Source organism: Polychytrium aggregatum (assembly GCF_025602895.1).
Source record: "Polychytrium aggregatum strain JEL109 chromosome Unknown BJ171scaffold_11, whole genome shotgun sequence".
Classification (NCBI taxonomy): domain Eukaryota; kingdom Fungi; phylum Chytridiomycota; class Chytridiomycetes; order Polychytriales; genus Polychytrium; species Polychytrium aggregatum.
The window spans coordinates 442,057-454,781 of NW_026516213.1; the positions used below are offsets into that span (position 1 = coordinate 442,057).

Genomic DNA, 12,725 nt, shown 5'->3' on the forward strand with positions numbered 1-12,725 from the left:
CATTTCATCCCCCGCTGTCCTTCCCCCTTCCTGTCCTTCATCATACTCTCGTACACTCAGCTGCCCTCCCCTCCCCACTGCCATATCATTTCTCGAACTCCATTGAAACACCTCTCCCCACTCACCACCAACTTTAATCCACAAAGGGCGCCCCTGGCGGTTGCTGTCAATGTACCCCGGCGGTTCAGCAACAAAAGGCCCTTTCCCCTGCCCCTCACACTCCTGACACACTTGACCACGCGAGCACACAGCAGCCTCGGCCCCTCCTCACTTTCTTCCAGATCTTCCTTTCGTCACTTCCGCGCCCTCTCCAGAACTCTATCTTTATTGATAGTCCCCATCCCTCTTTCTTTCATTCTCCTCTCTTCACCTCTTCCTCGTTTGCGAACCCGCCTCATCAGCCAATTCTCTCTTTCTCTCCCCTTTTTCACAGCCCTCCCCCTCCCCCCCCTCCTGAATCGTCTCGCAAATACACAGTACTGCCCTTCCAAAAAATACGATGCGAGAGAGATTTCTCTTGGACACGGTGTCTGATGTATGACGAGAGAGAGTAGGAGAGAGGAGAGAGGAGAAATCGCTTCTGGGCATTGCAAAAAAAAAAAACCCCCCAAGAGGAAGCAGGCGACGACGGCCGCAGCAAAGGGAGCATGCCGGGTCTGGTCTGAGCTCTGCGATCTGGCCCAAGGACAGGGGTTTGTTGTTGTGCTGGGCGAGGGGTGGTGCGATTTGTGCTGTGGTGGCCACAATGAATATCCGCCAGCCAGACACAAACAGCGAACAAAGGGTGTCAAACTTGCCCATGTGTTCCCACCGAGTGAACTGTTCGCTGGCTGAACAGTGGATTTGCAAGCAGCTTGCTGGGCGAGGCAACAGCACAGCATCGAGGGACAACCAGCCAGACCCACCGCCCAAGCACAGAGCCGGTCACGCTGGCAGACTCAGCAGCTCGAGAGGAAGCACGAGCACTCGCTCAATGCAATCTGGCAAGCAGCCAGACCAAGCCGCCATCTCCTGGCTGCCCAGACCGACAAAAGGCGCTCCCCTCGCCCTTTCCCCTCGCCGTCGTTGTCTCGTTTCGCCCTTTCGGCTCCCTCCTCGCTCCCCTGCCCTCATCTGGCTTTGGTATCGGCACCTTTGTCGCTTCCATCCCAACCCCGGCATGCTCAGGGCCATCTCCTGTTGTTTTGGAGGGTCCGCAGACCCGGTCGACGACCGAGATGTCTCCTCGCAGACCCCTGTCTCCCAACAGCCAACATTCCCTTCTCAGCCCGATCCCTTTGGCCCCTGGCTCCATCCCGTCGAGTGCCTCGTCAACACTGCCCGCGACGAGCCCGATGCCCTCCTAATCAACACCTACGAGAGCGGCATCTCGGAGCGGCTCAGCTATCTCCGTGTGTGGAAGCAGGCGTACTCGGTCGCCCAGGCTCTCAAGGCTCTCCCTGGCTGGAACGACGACGACCACGAGGTCATCGGCACCTTCTGCGAGGCCGAAGCCAGCTGGGTGATCTTCTCGCTTGCTGTGTGGATGCTGGGCAAGTGAGTATCTCTGGTCTGGTCTGGTCTGGTCTGGTCTGGTCTGGTCAGTCTGCCTGTGCATGACATGACCGGCCTTTGTCCATGCCATGACCAGGATCGAGTCTCATCTGTACCTTGTTGCCATCCAGGAAAACACTCAACCTCGCTCTCAACTTCCCTGCCGCTGTTCGCAAGACTCTGTGCGAGAGGTTTGTCCTTGTGCTGGTCTCACATGTGTCTCAGGTGATTGACATCCCAGAGACCTCTGTGCTCAACCTGACTCGACCTTGACTCCAATCGAAACAGATACTTCATCAAGTACATCCTCTACCACCACAGCAAGCCTGGCCGCACCATTGGAGTGACACTGGTCGATGCCACCACGTTCCCTGTGCTGGACAGCATCCCACCCCCGTCTCTCGAAGTCTGTGAACCCCTTGATGATTATGTCGCCATCCAGTGCACCTCTGGAACAACCGGTATGTGGAGTGGCTGAGCGTGATGGTCCAGCAGCAAAGCAGATGGTGCAGTGGTGAGTAGAGTAAGATGGTGAGTGTGGTGAATGTGGAAAGTGATACGCTGACGATGCACATCCAACCCACAACCCGACTCCTTCGTCCTGCATCCTGGTTCCTCGTCGCTCCCACAGGCATCCCCAAGTCGTGAGTTCTCCTGTGGCTTCTGATCCTGTGGATTCTGATCCTGTGTCTACCTGATACTTTCTCACAGTCACAAGTGATCACATCACCACTCGTTGACTGAATCCTTCTGTGCTTGATGTTGATTGTTGCAGGTTCAAGTTCCCACACACTGGTGCAATCACAATTCGAACCTCAATCGGAGTGCTGAAGAGCAGCGCCGGGATATTGCAGGTTAGGATACAGGACATCAAATATCCCATTGATCCGAGCCCAAAGGGGTTTACTGACATTTGACTCCTCTCAGACCCCATCATTTGTAGGGCCGTTAAGCTTTTTGCTTGGCACTCTGAATCTTGGAGGATCAGTTTGGATTCCCGAATTGACGTTCAACACAGTTGAGAAAGCAAAGAACGTTGCCCAAATCCTGGATGACGGCGTCGCCTTTCTGGGTTTAGTGGGTATCAGATCAATAGGCACAACAAACGCCATGTGGTTCACATGCTGATGTCATTCATCCTCCCACAGACTCCCTCTTTCATGAAGTTGATCATCAACACCGCCGTTTCCCGGAACCCGAACATCAAGTGGATGAGTGCAAAGAAAATATTGATGGGTGCAGAGCACGTGCCTATGAGCGTCATCCACATGACGAGGGAGAGCTTTCCCAATGCCGAGTTCCAGTCAGCCTATGGATCGAGTGAGGTACAGTCCACGTCACTAGGTTTGCATCATCAATGAGCTGGGCATTTATTGACCGAAGTTTCTTCATCAGACAGGAGTTATTGGGGCAGGTTCGTTCTTGAGGATTCCAGCCGACAATCCCGTTCCAGAGAAGCTGGTCTACAAGTTGGTCAAACCTGGCGTGCGCTGCCTTCTCTTTGACGAGAAAGGCGAGATTATCGACCGACGATCATCAAACAGCGGAATCCTGGTCTTTGCCGTCGATCCCGAGCATCCTGCCAAGGACCATCCTGACTTTCTCAAAGCCGATCCCAACGACAAGCTGTCGACTTTCGGCTTCCTCGTGGATGGCTCGCCCCGAGTCTGCACCATGGACTGGGTCGAGATGGTCAGCGACAAGGAGTTCAGTGTTGTTGGAAGGTGAGTATGGCGACTATTGTGTGCTTGATCCATGAGAACTGCCATCCACACTCTTGGTTCCGATCCTTTTGCTCGCTGGATACTTATCACTCTCATTCTCACACCTCACACCTCACACCTCACACCTCACACCTCACACCTCACACCTCACACCTCACACCTCACACCTCACACCTCACACCTCACACCTCACACCTCACACCTCACACCTCACACCTCACACCTCACACCTCACCCTCCAGATTCGACCAGAAGATCAAGGTCAACGGTGTCTATGTCGACCTGAACTACCTCAGGGAGCTTGTCCACAAGCACTTGTCCCAGGTCATTGCCGACTGCTACTTCATCCACACCTCCGAGAGGAAGATCATCTTGCTCTACGTCCTTCAGAAAGGATCCAATCCCGACTTGATCTCGGCCGATATCATCCGAGTCGTCGAGGACATGTTGTTGCTGCTGAACGTCTCCAAGGTCCCCATCCACAACTGCCTCAGGCTCCACGAGCTCCCCTTCAACGACTCGGGCAAGGTCGATCTCAAGAAGCTCAAGCGCATCGCCGAGAACATCGAGCAGTACGGCCAGGCGGTCGATTACCCGCCCCTCATGGTCACCAGAACGTTCTTGACCAAGATTGCCTTCAAGATCTCCGAGTTCAGCAGCCAGATCCTGGACAACCCCGGTCTCTACGGCCGCAACTTTTACATTGGCGGCGTCGGCTTTGACTCGCTGAGCATCGGCCGCCTGGCTCTCGCCATCAGGGAGGAGTACGGTGTCGAGATCTCGCCAATGATCCTGCTGTCGAACAGCATGAGTCCCAAGGATGCCGCCCAGCTGGTCGTCGACATTCTCGACGACAAGCTGGTGATTCCGCCGACAATCGATCTGGCTGCCGAGGCTGCCAAGCTCGACGATGCGAGTGTGACGGCCGAGGGTTTCCCTCCGTTTGTCTATCCCAAGGAGGTCCGCGGCATCGTCCTGACGGGTGCAACCAGCTTCCTCGGAGCATTCCTGATCTTTGAGCTGGCACACAAGTTCCCTCGAGCCAAGATCTACTGCCTGGCACGAACCGAGACCGAGAAACTGGCCTTCCTCCGCACCTACTCCAACGCCTCGAGGCTGGTGATTGCATCGCGGAACAAGAACGATCCGTGGTATGACGTGCGAGACCGGTGGGTTGGTCTGCGCGGCGACGTTTCCAAGGAGCGATGGGCACTCTCGGACGAGCGATGGAAGGAGATTTGCGAAGAGACCGACATGATTGTGCACAACGCCGCCGAGGTGCACTGGCTCTACAACTACAACGAGCTCAAGGCAACAAACGTCCTCAGCACGGTGACGGTGCTGCAGCTGGCCACGACGCACCATCTCAAGGTGGTGCACTACATCTCGACCATCGGGACGATTGCCATGGCCAAGGGCTCCGACAAGCCGCTCGAGGAGAAAATGTACTCCAACTGGAACCTGTCGGGCGGCTACTCGCAGACCAAGTGGGCCTCTGAGCAGCTGATCAACAAGGCACGATCGAGGGGAGTGCCTGCAACCATCATTCGGCCAGCGATGATTGCTGGCGACAGCGGATACGGAGGTGAGCCGTGGTGATGTGTGATGTGTGATGTGGTGGAGATTCCCTCCTTCGTTCCCTCGACTTGGCCATGGGTTGATGATATTGTGTCGAGTGGCACCCATCCATCGACTGACACTGTTTCTCACCCTGTTCACTCCATCCTCCAGTGTGCAACACAGACGACTATATCTGGCGATACATCGAGGGATGCATCAAGCTCGGCATTTGCCCGGCAAACGCCAGTCCCGTCACTTGGACCATGGATCCAGTCGACCATGTTGCCAAGGTGATTGCCGAGATTGTCAGCTCGGAGGAGGCGCTGTCCAAGTTTGTGTTCCACATCAGCGACTCGGAGCACAGGTGAGGAGTGCGTGGAGTGTGAGTGTGAGTGGAGTGGAGTGTGTGTGGGTGTCAGTCGATGCTGTGCTTGCCATTGAGTGGGTTGCAGATTGACATGTTTGATGGCGGACATCGTTGGCCATCGCAATCACCCCTCACTCACTCACTCACTCACTCACTCACTCACTCACAGTGTCATCACCGAGAAGCGTGTCTTTGAGATCGCCGATTCCGCTGGCTGGACTGTCCTGCAGGACACTCGCGAAAAGTTCAGGACAGTCATCTGGCGCAACCCATCGCCCGATAACCACGCCCTGCTTGCGTTCATGCGGATGCTGATGGACCTGTCCTTCAGGGTCGACAACACCAACACTCGCTCGATCTACCCGACGCCGTGTCCCTCGCCCGAGCTGGTCGTCAGGAAAAGTCTCTTCCACTTGGATCGGGTGTCCTATCTCGACCAGCCCACGGCGGCGGAGACCGAGCTCAAGGACGAGGAGTATCCCGATGTCCGTCCCTTCACCCGCACCGGCCGCCACTGATGTTGTGCTGGCTGGGCTGACCGATCGATCAGTGTCGTCTCGTTGCCCTTCCGTTCTGCGGCCGAGTCTTGTTGGACTGCCAGACACTGAACACGATTGATCCAACATTGAGTTGCGTGTGGTGGATGGTGAATGGTGATGAAGATGGTGGTGGATTGCGCTGTCGACATCCAGTCCTTCCTGCATCGCACCGGGTTCTCTGGTGGACAATCTGCGGGATTTCAGTCGTCTCGAGTGATTCCACCACACCCACAGGTTCCAATCGAGGCTGCAGATGGTCACGGCCTGCCCTTTCCACATGTTCACACCACCTCAGTCGACGACATGCCAGCTCAATGACCGAATGAACATCGAGGGCCATCATCAGCCTGGTGGCCCCCAGATGGCGTCAGCCAACACAGTCGACGAGACTTCTCGATGTGAATGACAGCCGGCCACAACCCGCTGGTTTCACTTGTTTGTCCTCGGTCGATTGCAGCGATGCGGGCGAAGGAGAGCACAGTGACGACATGGTCCCCTGCCGCCCGCTGGAAAGTGACCCGATCGCTCTTGTCACTGTTGCCCACACAGAGAAAGGCCGTGTCTTGCTCGTTTGCACAACATGGTTTGGGACTGTCCTTCGTCGGTCTCATTCACCAAACCTTCGTCGGTCTCATTCACCAAACCTTCGTCCGTCTCGGTCACCAAACCTTCGTCCGTCTCGGTCACCAAACCTTCGTCCGTCTCGGTCACCAAACCTTCGTCCGTCTCGGTCACCAAACCTTCGTCCGTCTCGGTCACCAAACCTTCGTCCGTCTCGGTCACCAAACCTTCGTCCGTCTCGGTCACCAAACCTTCGTCCGTCTCGGTCACCAAACCTTCGTCCGTCTCGGTCACCAAACCTTCGTCCGTCTCGGTCACCAAACCTTCGTCCGTCTCGGTCACCAAACCTTCGTCCGTCTCATTCACCAAACCTTCGTCCGTCTCAGTCACCAACGCAACTTGGCGAGGGAGAATGAGTCTCGCTCTTGGCTTTCCGATCTTCTCGATCCCCTGCGTGCACACCAGCACCCAGTTCCCCGTGCTTTGCTGCTCATTGCACCGGACAGCTTTCTTGGCCTTCGTCGCTGTCGTTGTGGCTGTCGGAGGCGTCGTCGATGTTGCTGCTGTGAGCGTGAAAGATGGAGCCATAGAGCAACAGCCTCTGGATCGCAGCAAAGGTCGACGACTGTCGGCGGCGGTAGAGGCGGTGTCCAATAAAGCCGATGTTTTCCGAGCAGATCCGGGATGCTTGGCTCATGAGCGACGAGCTCGGCGGCAGCGCCGGGGTAGTGGTGACGTCGGTTGGCGGGAACTGAGCGGGTGTCGTTTCCGACTCGACCCCATCCGAGGACGAGCCGTGGTCGCCCACCGAGTCCGTGTCCAGCCGCTTCGAGTACTGCAAACAGCAGTTCACGGGAAACAGCTTTGAGGACGGACGGGGCTGCACGTCTCGGTTCAGGTGGGAGTCTGGAAGCCAGCTGCCCGTCGCCAGTCCCGCCTCCTGCTGGGCCGCCTCCAAGGCATCCATGTCCAAGCTCCACAGCCGGTTGTTTGGGTAGATGGGCTCAAAGATCTTGATGGTGCTGTCGATGCCGCTGACGGCTATGACGGGAGCGTGCGGATGGCCCTGGATGACATTGACGACCTCCGAGTCGCCTGCAAGCAGCTGCACGAGCCTGGTGCTCCTCTTGTCCCAGATGAAGGCGTATCCGTCGTCCGATCCCGAGACCACGTATCGATCCGATGCTCCATAAAAGTTGACATCTGGTCAGGACAGGGTTGCGCGAGGCACAGGCCATCAGCGGATATCGTGGGAAACCCCGGTCATCGGCAGATGTCGTGGGAGACCCCAGTCATCGGCAGATGTCGTGGGAGACCCCAGTCATCGGCAGATGTCGTGGGAGACCCCAGTCATCGGCAGATGTCGTGGGAGACCCCAGTCATCAGCGACACAAGCAACTTGAGGCACGGCCGACGGGAAGCAACCTCCCGGTCGACGAATCGCCTGTCGGCAGCAGGCCAACTTACCCTTGGTCGTCTGTGCAGAGCCAGGCCGATCCCGGTCGAGAAGGAGAGCCGCACATGAGCCATCCGCACGTGAGCCATCCGCACATGAGCCGTCCCATCAAAAGTGCGCATGGCCGTGCGACACAACACATCAATCGATCCTGTCCGCTTACCCGACAACTTTGATGTCCCTGTGGTGGCATCGAGTGGCATCGAGTGGCATCGAGTGGATGTGGCACGATCAGCACATCGCATGGCCCGACACACCATCCCACCGCAGACTCGGCCGCCACATGCCATCGGATCGCCAGAGTCGTCATTCGGTGCCATACCTTGAAGACCCTCGATGGCTTCACGTTGGTCAGATGCGGCCACACCTCTGACGCATCTGGATCGCTCTTGCCAAGCGAGTGCGTGGTCCTCCACATCCCATCGTCGCTATCAGAGTCGTCAGAGTCGTCAGAGCCTTCGGAGGTGTCAGAGCCATTGGGTTCGTCAGAGCCTTCGGAGGTGTCAGAGTCGCCAGGGCCGCTGCCTTCAGAGTCCTCGACCATGTCGTCGCTCTCGCCGACCGATTCCATGTCGGCATCGCTCTCGGGCCGCTCGGGCCGCTCAGCCGGCCCCTCAGCGGCCTGTGCTGCTGAAGAGGCATCCGATCCATGTCTCTGCTTCAGACTGCCATGCTCATGCGGCTGCCTTTGCTTGTGCGGACTGCGGCGTCGACTTGCACCTGCACTTGCACCTGCACTTGCACTTGCACTTGCGCTTGCACCTGCACCTGCACTTGCACTTGCACTTGAACCTGCGGCCTCCTCCTGTCCGCTGTGTTGACTGTCGTCCGCACGGAAGGCTCCGATCAGCTCGACCGGTTCCAGAGCCTGGATCCATCGCTGGCCCCAGCGACTCCACAGTTCGATCGATCCTGCGCGCTCAGAGAGCAGGATGCCATCCAAGCACTCGACAAAGGCCTGGCGATCGCCCGAGGTCCTCGCGGGCCATTTGGCTTGGCGAAGCGTTGCCTCGGCATCTTGGAGGCGCTCGATGGTTTGTTCAGAGGTGTCTGTGGTTGAGAAGAGTGCCAGCGCCCACTCGCTGGCTGCTCGCAGCAGATGGCCCATGCATTGATGCTTGCGCTTCTCCAAGGCACAGCGGGACTGCACCAGCGCTTGCTGCAGCAGATGCTCGCGGTGTGCCGCGACGGCAGGATCCTCTTGGCAGTTGAATATCTTGATTCGCTTCAGCGGCGACTCGCCAGAGTGTCTTGGGTCCGAGCTGGCCAGGGCCGCAGCGTCGTCCCGGTTGCTCTGGTTGCTGCTCTGGTTGCCGTCCCGGTTGCTGTTCTGGTTGCCGTCCCGGTTGCCGAGGTCGAGGAACCACCTCAGATAGATCCGGGCACAGTTCCGGTGGCAGCACGCATCGACAACCGGTCGCAGATCCCACAGGGTCCAGACGTCCTTGATGCGGTCAATCTCGAGCAGGGCCTCTTGGTATCGCATCTGCCCCAACAGATCAGCAGCTCGGTCGACCAGGGCCTGGACCTCGACCTGGGCCTTGGCCAGCTGCGCCAGATCCATTCCCTCGCTCATCTCGACCCTGGACTCGTCCGGGCCCGCCCGGGTCTGCAGGCCCGAGCGAATGTCAAACAGATAGACGAGGTCCTGCGAGTAGCTCAGCAGCAGCTCATCGCCCGACTTGGAGAACTGACAGGAGGTGATGTCCGAGTCGTTGCGGATGTTGTCCGAGGTCGCTCGGAAGGTCGCCACGGCTCGCTGCGGCATCCGCAGATCGTGCAGGAAGGCTTCGGGGTGGCCGCCGGCACAGACAATATAGTTGGAGTTGGCCGGGTTGAGCGAGAGGCTGTTGAGATGGATGCCAAAGCTCTGGTAGTCGACAACCACATGGCGACAGGCCGATCTGGGTGTGCACTCGTGCTTGACCCGGACATCGAACTGGCGGACGGTTCCGTCTTCGGAGCATGTCAGTGGACAGTGCGGGGAGTCGTGGTTGACGACCACCCGCTTGACCCTGCTGGTGTGGCATCGATAGACGTTGCGGACGCTTCCTTGCTCGCGATGTGGAGCCAGAGAAATGTCATGGACCCGAACCTGCGAGTCGCCGGCGACGCTCACGACGACCGAGTCTCCGGTTCCAGGGATAAACTTGGCTCCAAAGATATTGGCAGAGTGGCCGGTGTGGAATCGGGTCAGCAACCTGCTGCCGCGCTGGGCAGACGCCGGCTGCATCGGCTGCATCGGCTGCATCGGCTGCATCGGCGTCCGAGCATTCTCTCGCTCAGGCGGCGGCGCCGGCGCCGGGCCGGGCGAGTATTCCCAGAGACAGAGATGCAGGTCGTCGGATCCAGAGATCAGATGCCGGCCCGAGTCTGACCAGGCCAGGGTGTTGACGCAGCCGCGATGGGCTTTGAGGATCTGCGAGAGCGAGAGCTGGGCGAGCAAGAGTGGGCATTCTGTTGTCTGGCGCGAGAACCCCAGCGGATGCATGGGCTCGTGCTCTCGCCGAGAGAGCAGCCGATGGGCCATGGCCGAGACGTTGTTCGTGATGGGCAGATGGGCAGATGGGCAGATGGGCAGATGGGCAGATGGGCAGATGGGCAGATGGGCAGATGGGCAGATGGCAGCAAGAGCTGGCTTCTGGGTCGGCGTGGATCATCAGCACGGCACATGATTTGCTCATCCTGGCGCTGTCCGAGGCTTGTCGCCATCGATGGGAACAGCTGCTGCAAGTGCCTCGGGGAATCCAACGCTGGATCAAGATCTCGCAGATCGAGGGCGAATGCAACGCTGGATCAAGATCTCGCAGGTTCCCATGAGACGGACTGAGCGTCTTGCTGGGCCGAATGAGCCACTCCCAATCCAACAGACCGATGCAGGTCCGCCAGAGATACCAATTGCTTTCCGCGATGCTGTCGGCTGGGATGGATATTTCAAGTCCGTAATTCGAATGACTATCATCAACGAGAGCTCTATATAAATCACACCTCCAACACCTGCTGGGCTCGCCTGTTTCACTTTGCTCGTCTGTTTCTCTTTACTCGTCGGCTTGCTGGTGTCTCTGCGAGCCTGCCATCACGGCTCCTTCATATTCTACTTGATGATTTGCACTGTCCTTGGCTCACTCGGTCCTCCTTCTCGCAACTCTGCCTGCTCTCCGTCTCGCAACTTCCCTGCCCTCCTTCTCGCAACTTCTGCTGGGCTCCCCCGTCGACACCGAGTTCAAGTATTTCCGCCATTGCGCGATTCCCAGCGATTCTGCCGATCCCCGCTTTGTTGTTGTGCGCCGACAACCCGCCTGACCAGCGACTGGGATCTTTGCCCCGAGACATCATATTGACCTTCGAGCACCACCGCCGCCGGCCGTGGCATTTCGCCGTTGCAGCCCGCCTCCGCCCCGTCGCATTATATAGCCGCCTCGTCCTGCATATTGCTGTCATCCCTTCCTCGTGCAAGCTCTTCCTCGGCATCTTCACACCGTATTCATGGCTTCTCACACCATCGCTGTCTTTGGAGCCACCGGGCCCACCGGCATCGCCTTTGTGAGGCAGGCACTCGAGGCCGGCCACTCGATTGTTGCGCTGGCGCGGTCAAAGTCCAAGCTGCTTGGTCTCCTGGCTCCGGCCGTCGAGGAGACGGACAGCCGTATCAACATCATCGAGGGCGATGCCCTGAAACGCGAAGACATCGACCGGGTCTTCGAGGACACTCGCATTGACCGTGTGATGATCACTCTCGGTTGGTGTCGTGAGCATATGGCGACTCGGTCCCTCTCTAGCTGTGCGTGGGCTCTGTTGGTCCAGCACCTTCTCGATATCACCTGCTGGGCAGTTGCACTGATATCCGTCGCTGCCTGCGGCACTTGTTCATTCCGAGTTTCGATTGCATGCTATGACAGCCAGCATCGCCGCTCAAACATCTTTGCGCTTGACCTTCTCTCGAACCAGGCACACACCCCTCAGCTGCTGAGCCCCAGCTGTCCATCTGCTCAATTGGAACAGAGCACATCATCGCGAGCCTGAAAAAGACCCTTGCCGACACCAAATCAAGCCATCCCGACCGCAAGATCCGAACCATCACAGTGACGTCGCTTGGTGTCGGCGACTCGATCAAGCACCTCGGGCCCTTGACCTACCTGTTCGTAACAACGTTCTTGCGTCGCGCGATTGCTGACAAGAACAAGCAAGAGGATATCATCGTCAAGAACGCCTCTGCCGAGCTCGAGTACATCATCTGCCGTCCCGGTGGCCTCCGCGACAAACCCAAGACCGGCATATACCGGGCTGCTGACTTCACGGCCGGTGGAATGATCACCCGCGGCGACGTGGCCGACTTTTGCGTCAAATCCCTGGACGACAGCACCTGGCTGAACAAGACGCCTTGCCTGTTCCAGTGAATGGCCCGCGGTCATGCTCTTGCAGCCATGGCTTAGGCCAGCTATGAGCGACTAGTATCAGCGAGGACGATGCCCTGCTTGATGTGATGTATGCAAGATGTGTCCAATATACAATCGTCCAGAACGTACCGCGGCGTGCCGTTGATACCGAACGGATCACAACCCGGATGGTGATGTCGATGCAGCAGCGAGCGACAGCCGCTGGGACGCTGCTGCTGGGACACTGCTGCTGGCCAGACACCTTGGAATGCTCCCTTCCCTCGGCTGGCAAAGGTCGGCAACGGTGCCTCCTGACACAGGAAAGGAAGCATGACCTCTCCCCCACCAACCGCCTGGTCCAGCACACCAATCGCCGACGGGCGGTTGACCCGGTTGATTTGCGAAGGGAAAGGAACCGAGCGCGCTGCACAACCAGCGGATCAAGGACGCAAACCACCCTGACAATTTGGAAAGACCGCAGAGACGGATGCGACGGCGCCGGAGGGACGCAAGGAGCAAGATTGGAGACAACCCATCGGAGCAGTTCGGCGGACCGACTCGCACTTGCACTTGCACTTGCACTTGCACTTGCACTTGCACTTGCACTTG

The 12,725-nt window shown here is 58.1% G+C and overlaps 4 protein-coding genes across 4 annotated transcripts; 3 read left to right on the forward strand and 1 right to left on the reverse strand.

Annotated features, from left to right (window-relative positions):
* The first annotated feature begins 976 nt into the window (after window positions 1-976).
* On the forward strand, window positions 977-5,946 carry BJ171DRAFT_597539 (male sterility protein-domain-containing protein). Its single transcript, XM_053114767.1, has 11 exons — window positions 977-1,536; window positions 1,665-1,724; window positions 1,822-1,994; window positions 2,165-2,177; window positions 2,309-2,387; window positions 2,461-2,610; window positions 2,682-2,858; window positions 2,929-3,257; window positions 3,500-4,842; window positions 4,989-5,181; window positions 5,354-5,946. The coding sequence occupies exons 1-11, from the start codon at window positions 1,160-1,162 to the stop codon at window positions 5,700-5,702; spliced, it is 3,243 nt and encodes a 1,080-aa protein (XP_052968459.1). The 5' UTR covers window positions 977-1,159; the 3' UTR covers window positions 5,703-5,946.
* Window positions 5,947-6,303: 357 nt separating this feature from the next.
* BJ171DRAFT_579883 (uncharacterized protein) lies at window positions 6,304-6,700 on the forward strand (the record flags this gene model as incomplete). Its single annotated transcript, XM_053113993.1, has 2 exons — window positions 6,304-6,597; window positions 6,671-6,700. The coding sequence occupies 2 exons, from the start codon at window positions 6,304-6,306 to the stop codon at window positions 6,698-6,700; spliced, it is 324 nt and encodes a 107-aa protein (XP_052968460.1).
* A 277-nt stretch (window positions 6,701-6,977) lies between these two features.
* On the reverse strand, window positions 6,978-9,303 carry BJ171DRAFT_566722 (uncharacterized protein; the record flags this gene model as incomplete). The annotated part of the gene is made up of 5 exons (XM_053113429.1): window positions 8,063-9,303; window positions 7,904-7,921; window positions 7,752-7,761; window positions 7,157-7,487; window positions 6,978-7,119 (listed from the first exon to the last, which is right to left on the reverse strand). The coding sequence occupies exons 1-5, from the start codon at window positions 9,224-9,226 to the stop codon at window positions 6,978-6,980; spliced, it is 1,665 nt and encodes a 554-aa protein (XP_052968461.1). The 5' UTR covers window positions 9,227-9,303.
* A 1,661-nt stretch (window positions 9,304-10,964) lies between these two features.
* Window positions 10,965-12,158, forward strand: BJ171DRAFT_29426 (uncharacterized protein). The gene is made up of 2 exons (XM_053106967.1): window positions 10,965-11,479; window positions 11,689-12,158. The coding sequence occupies exons 1-2, from the start codon at window positions 11,227-11,229 to the stop codon at window positions 12,135-12,137; spliced, it is 702 nt and encodes a 233-aa protein (XP_052968462.1). The 5' UTR covers window positions 10,965-11,226; the 3' UTR covers window positions 12,138-12,158.
* The last annotated feature ends 567 nt before the right edge of the window (window positions 12,159-12,725 follow it).

Bases quoted from the DNA above. Each gene is read 5' to 3' on its own strand.
- BJ171DRAFT_597539 (XM_053114767.1), top strand. From the start codon at position 1,160: ATGCTCAGGGCCATCTCCTGTTGTTTTGGAGGGTCCGCAGACCCGGTC. The intron at 1,725-1,821 runs GTTTGTCCTTGT...CAATCGAAACAG, and splicing joins CGCAAGACTCTGTGCGAGAG to ATACTTCATCAAGTACATCC. The intron at 4,843-4,988 runs GTGAGCCGTGGT...TCCATCCTCCAG, and splicing joins TGGCGACAGCGGATACGGAG to TGTGCAACACAGACGACTAT.
- BJ171DRAFT_29426 (XM_053106967.1), top strand. From the start codon at position 11,227: ATGGCTTCTCACACCATCGCTGTCTTTGGAGCCACCGGGCCCACCGGC. The intron at 11,480-11,688 runs GTTGGTGTCGTG...CTCTCGAACCAG, and splicing joins CCGTGTGATGATCACTCTCG to GCACACACCCCTCAGCTGCT.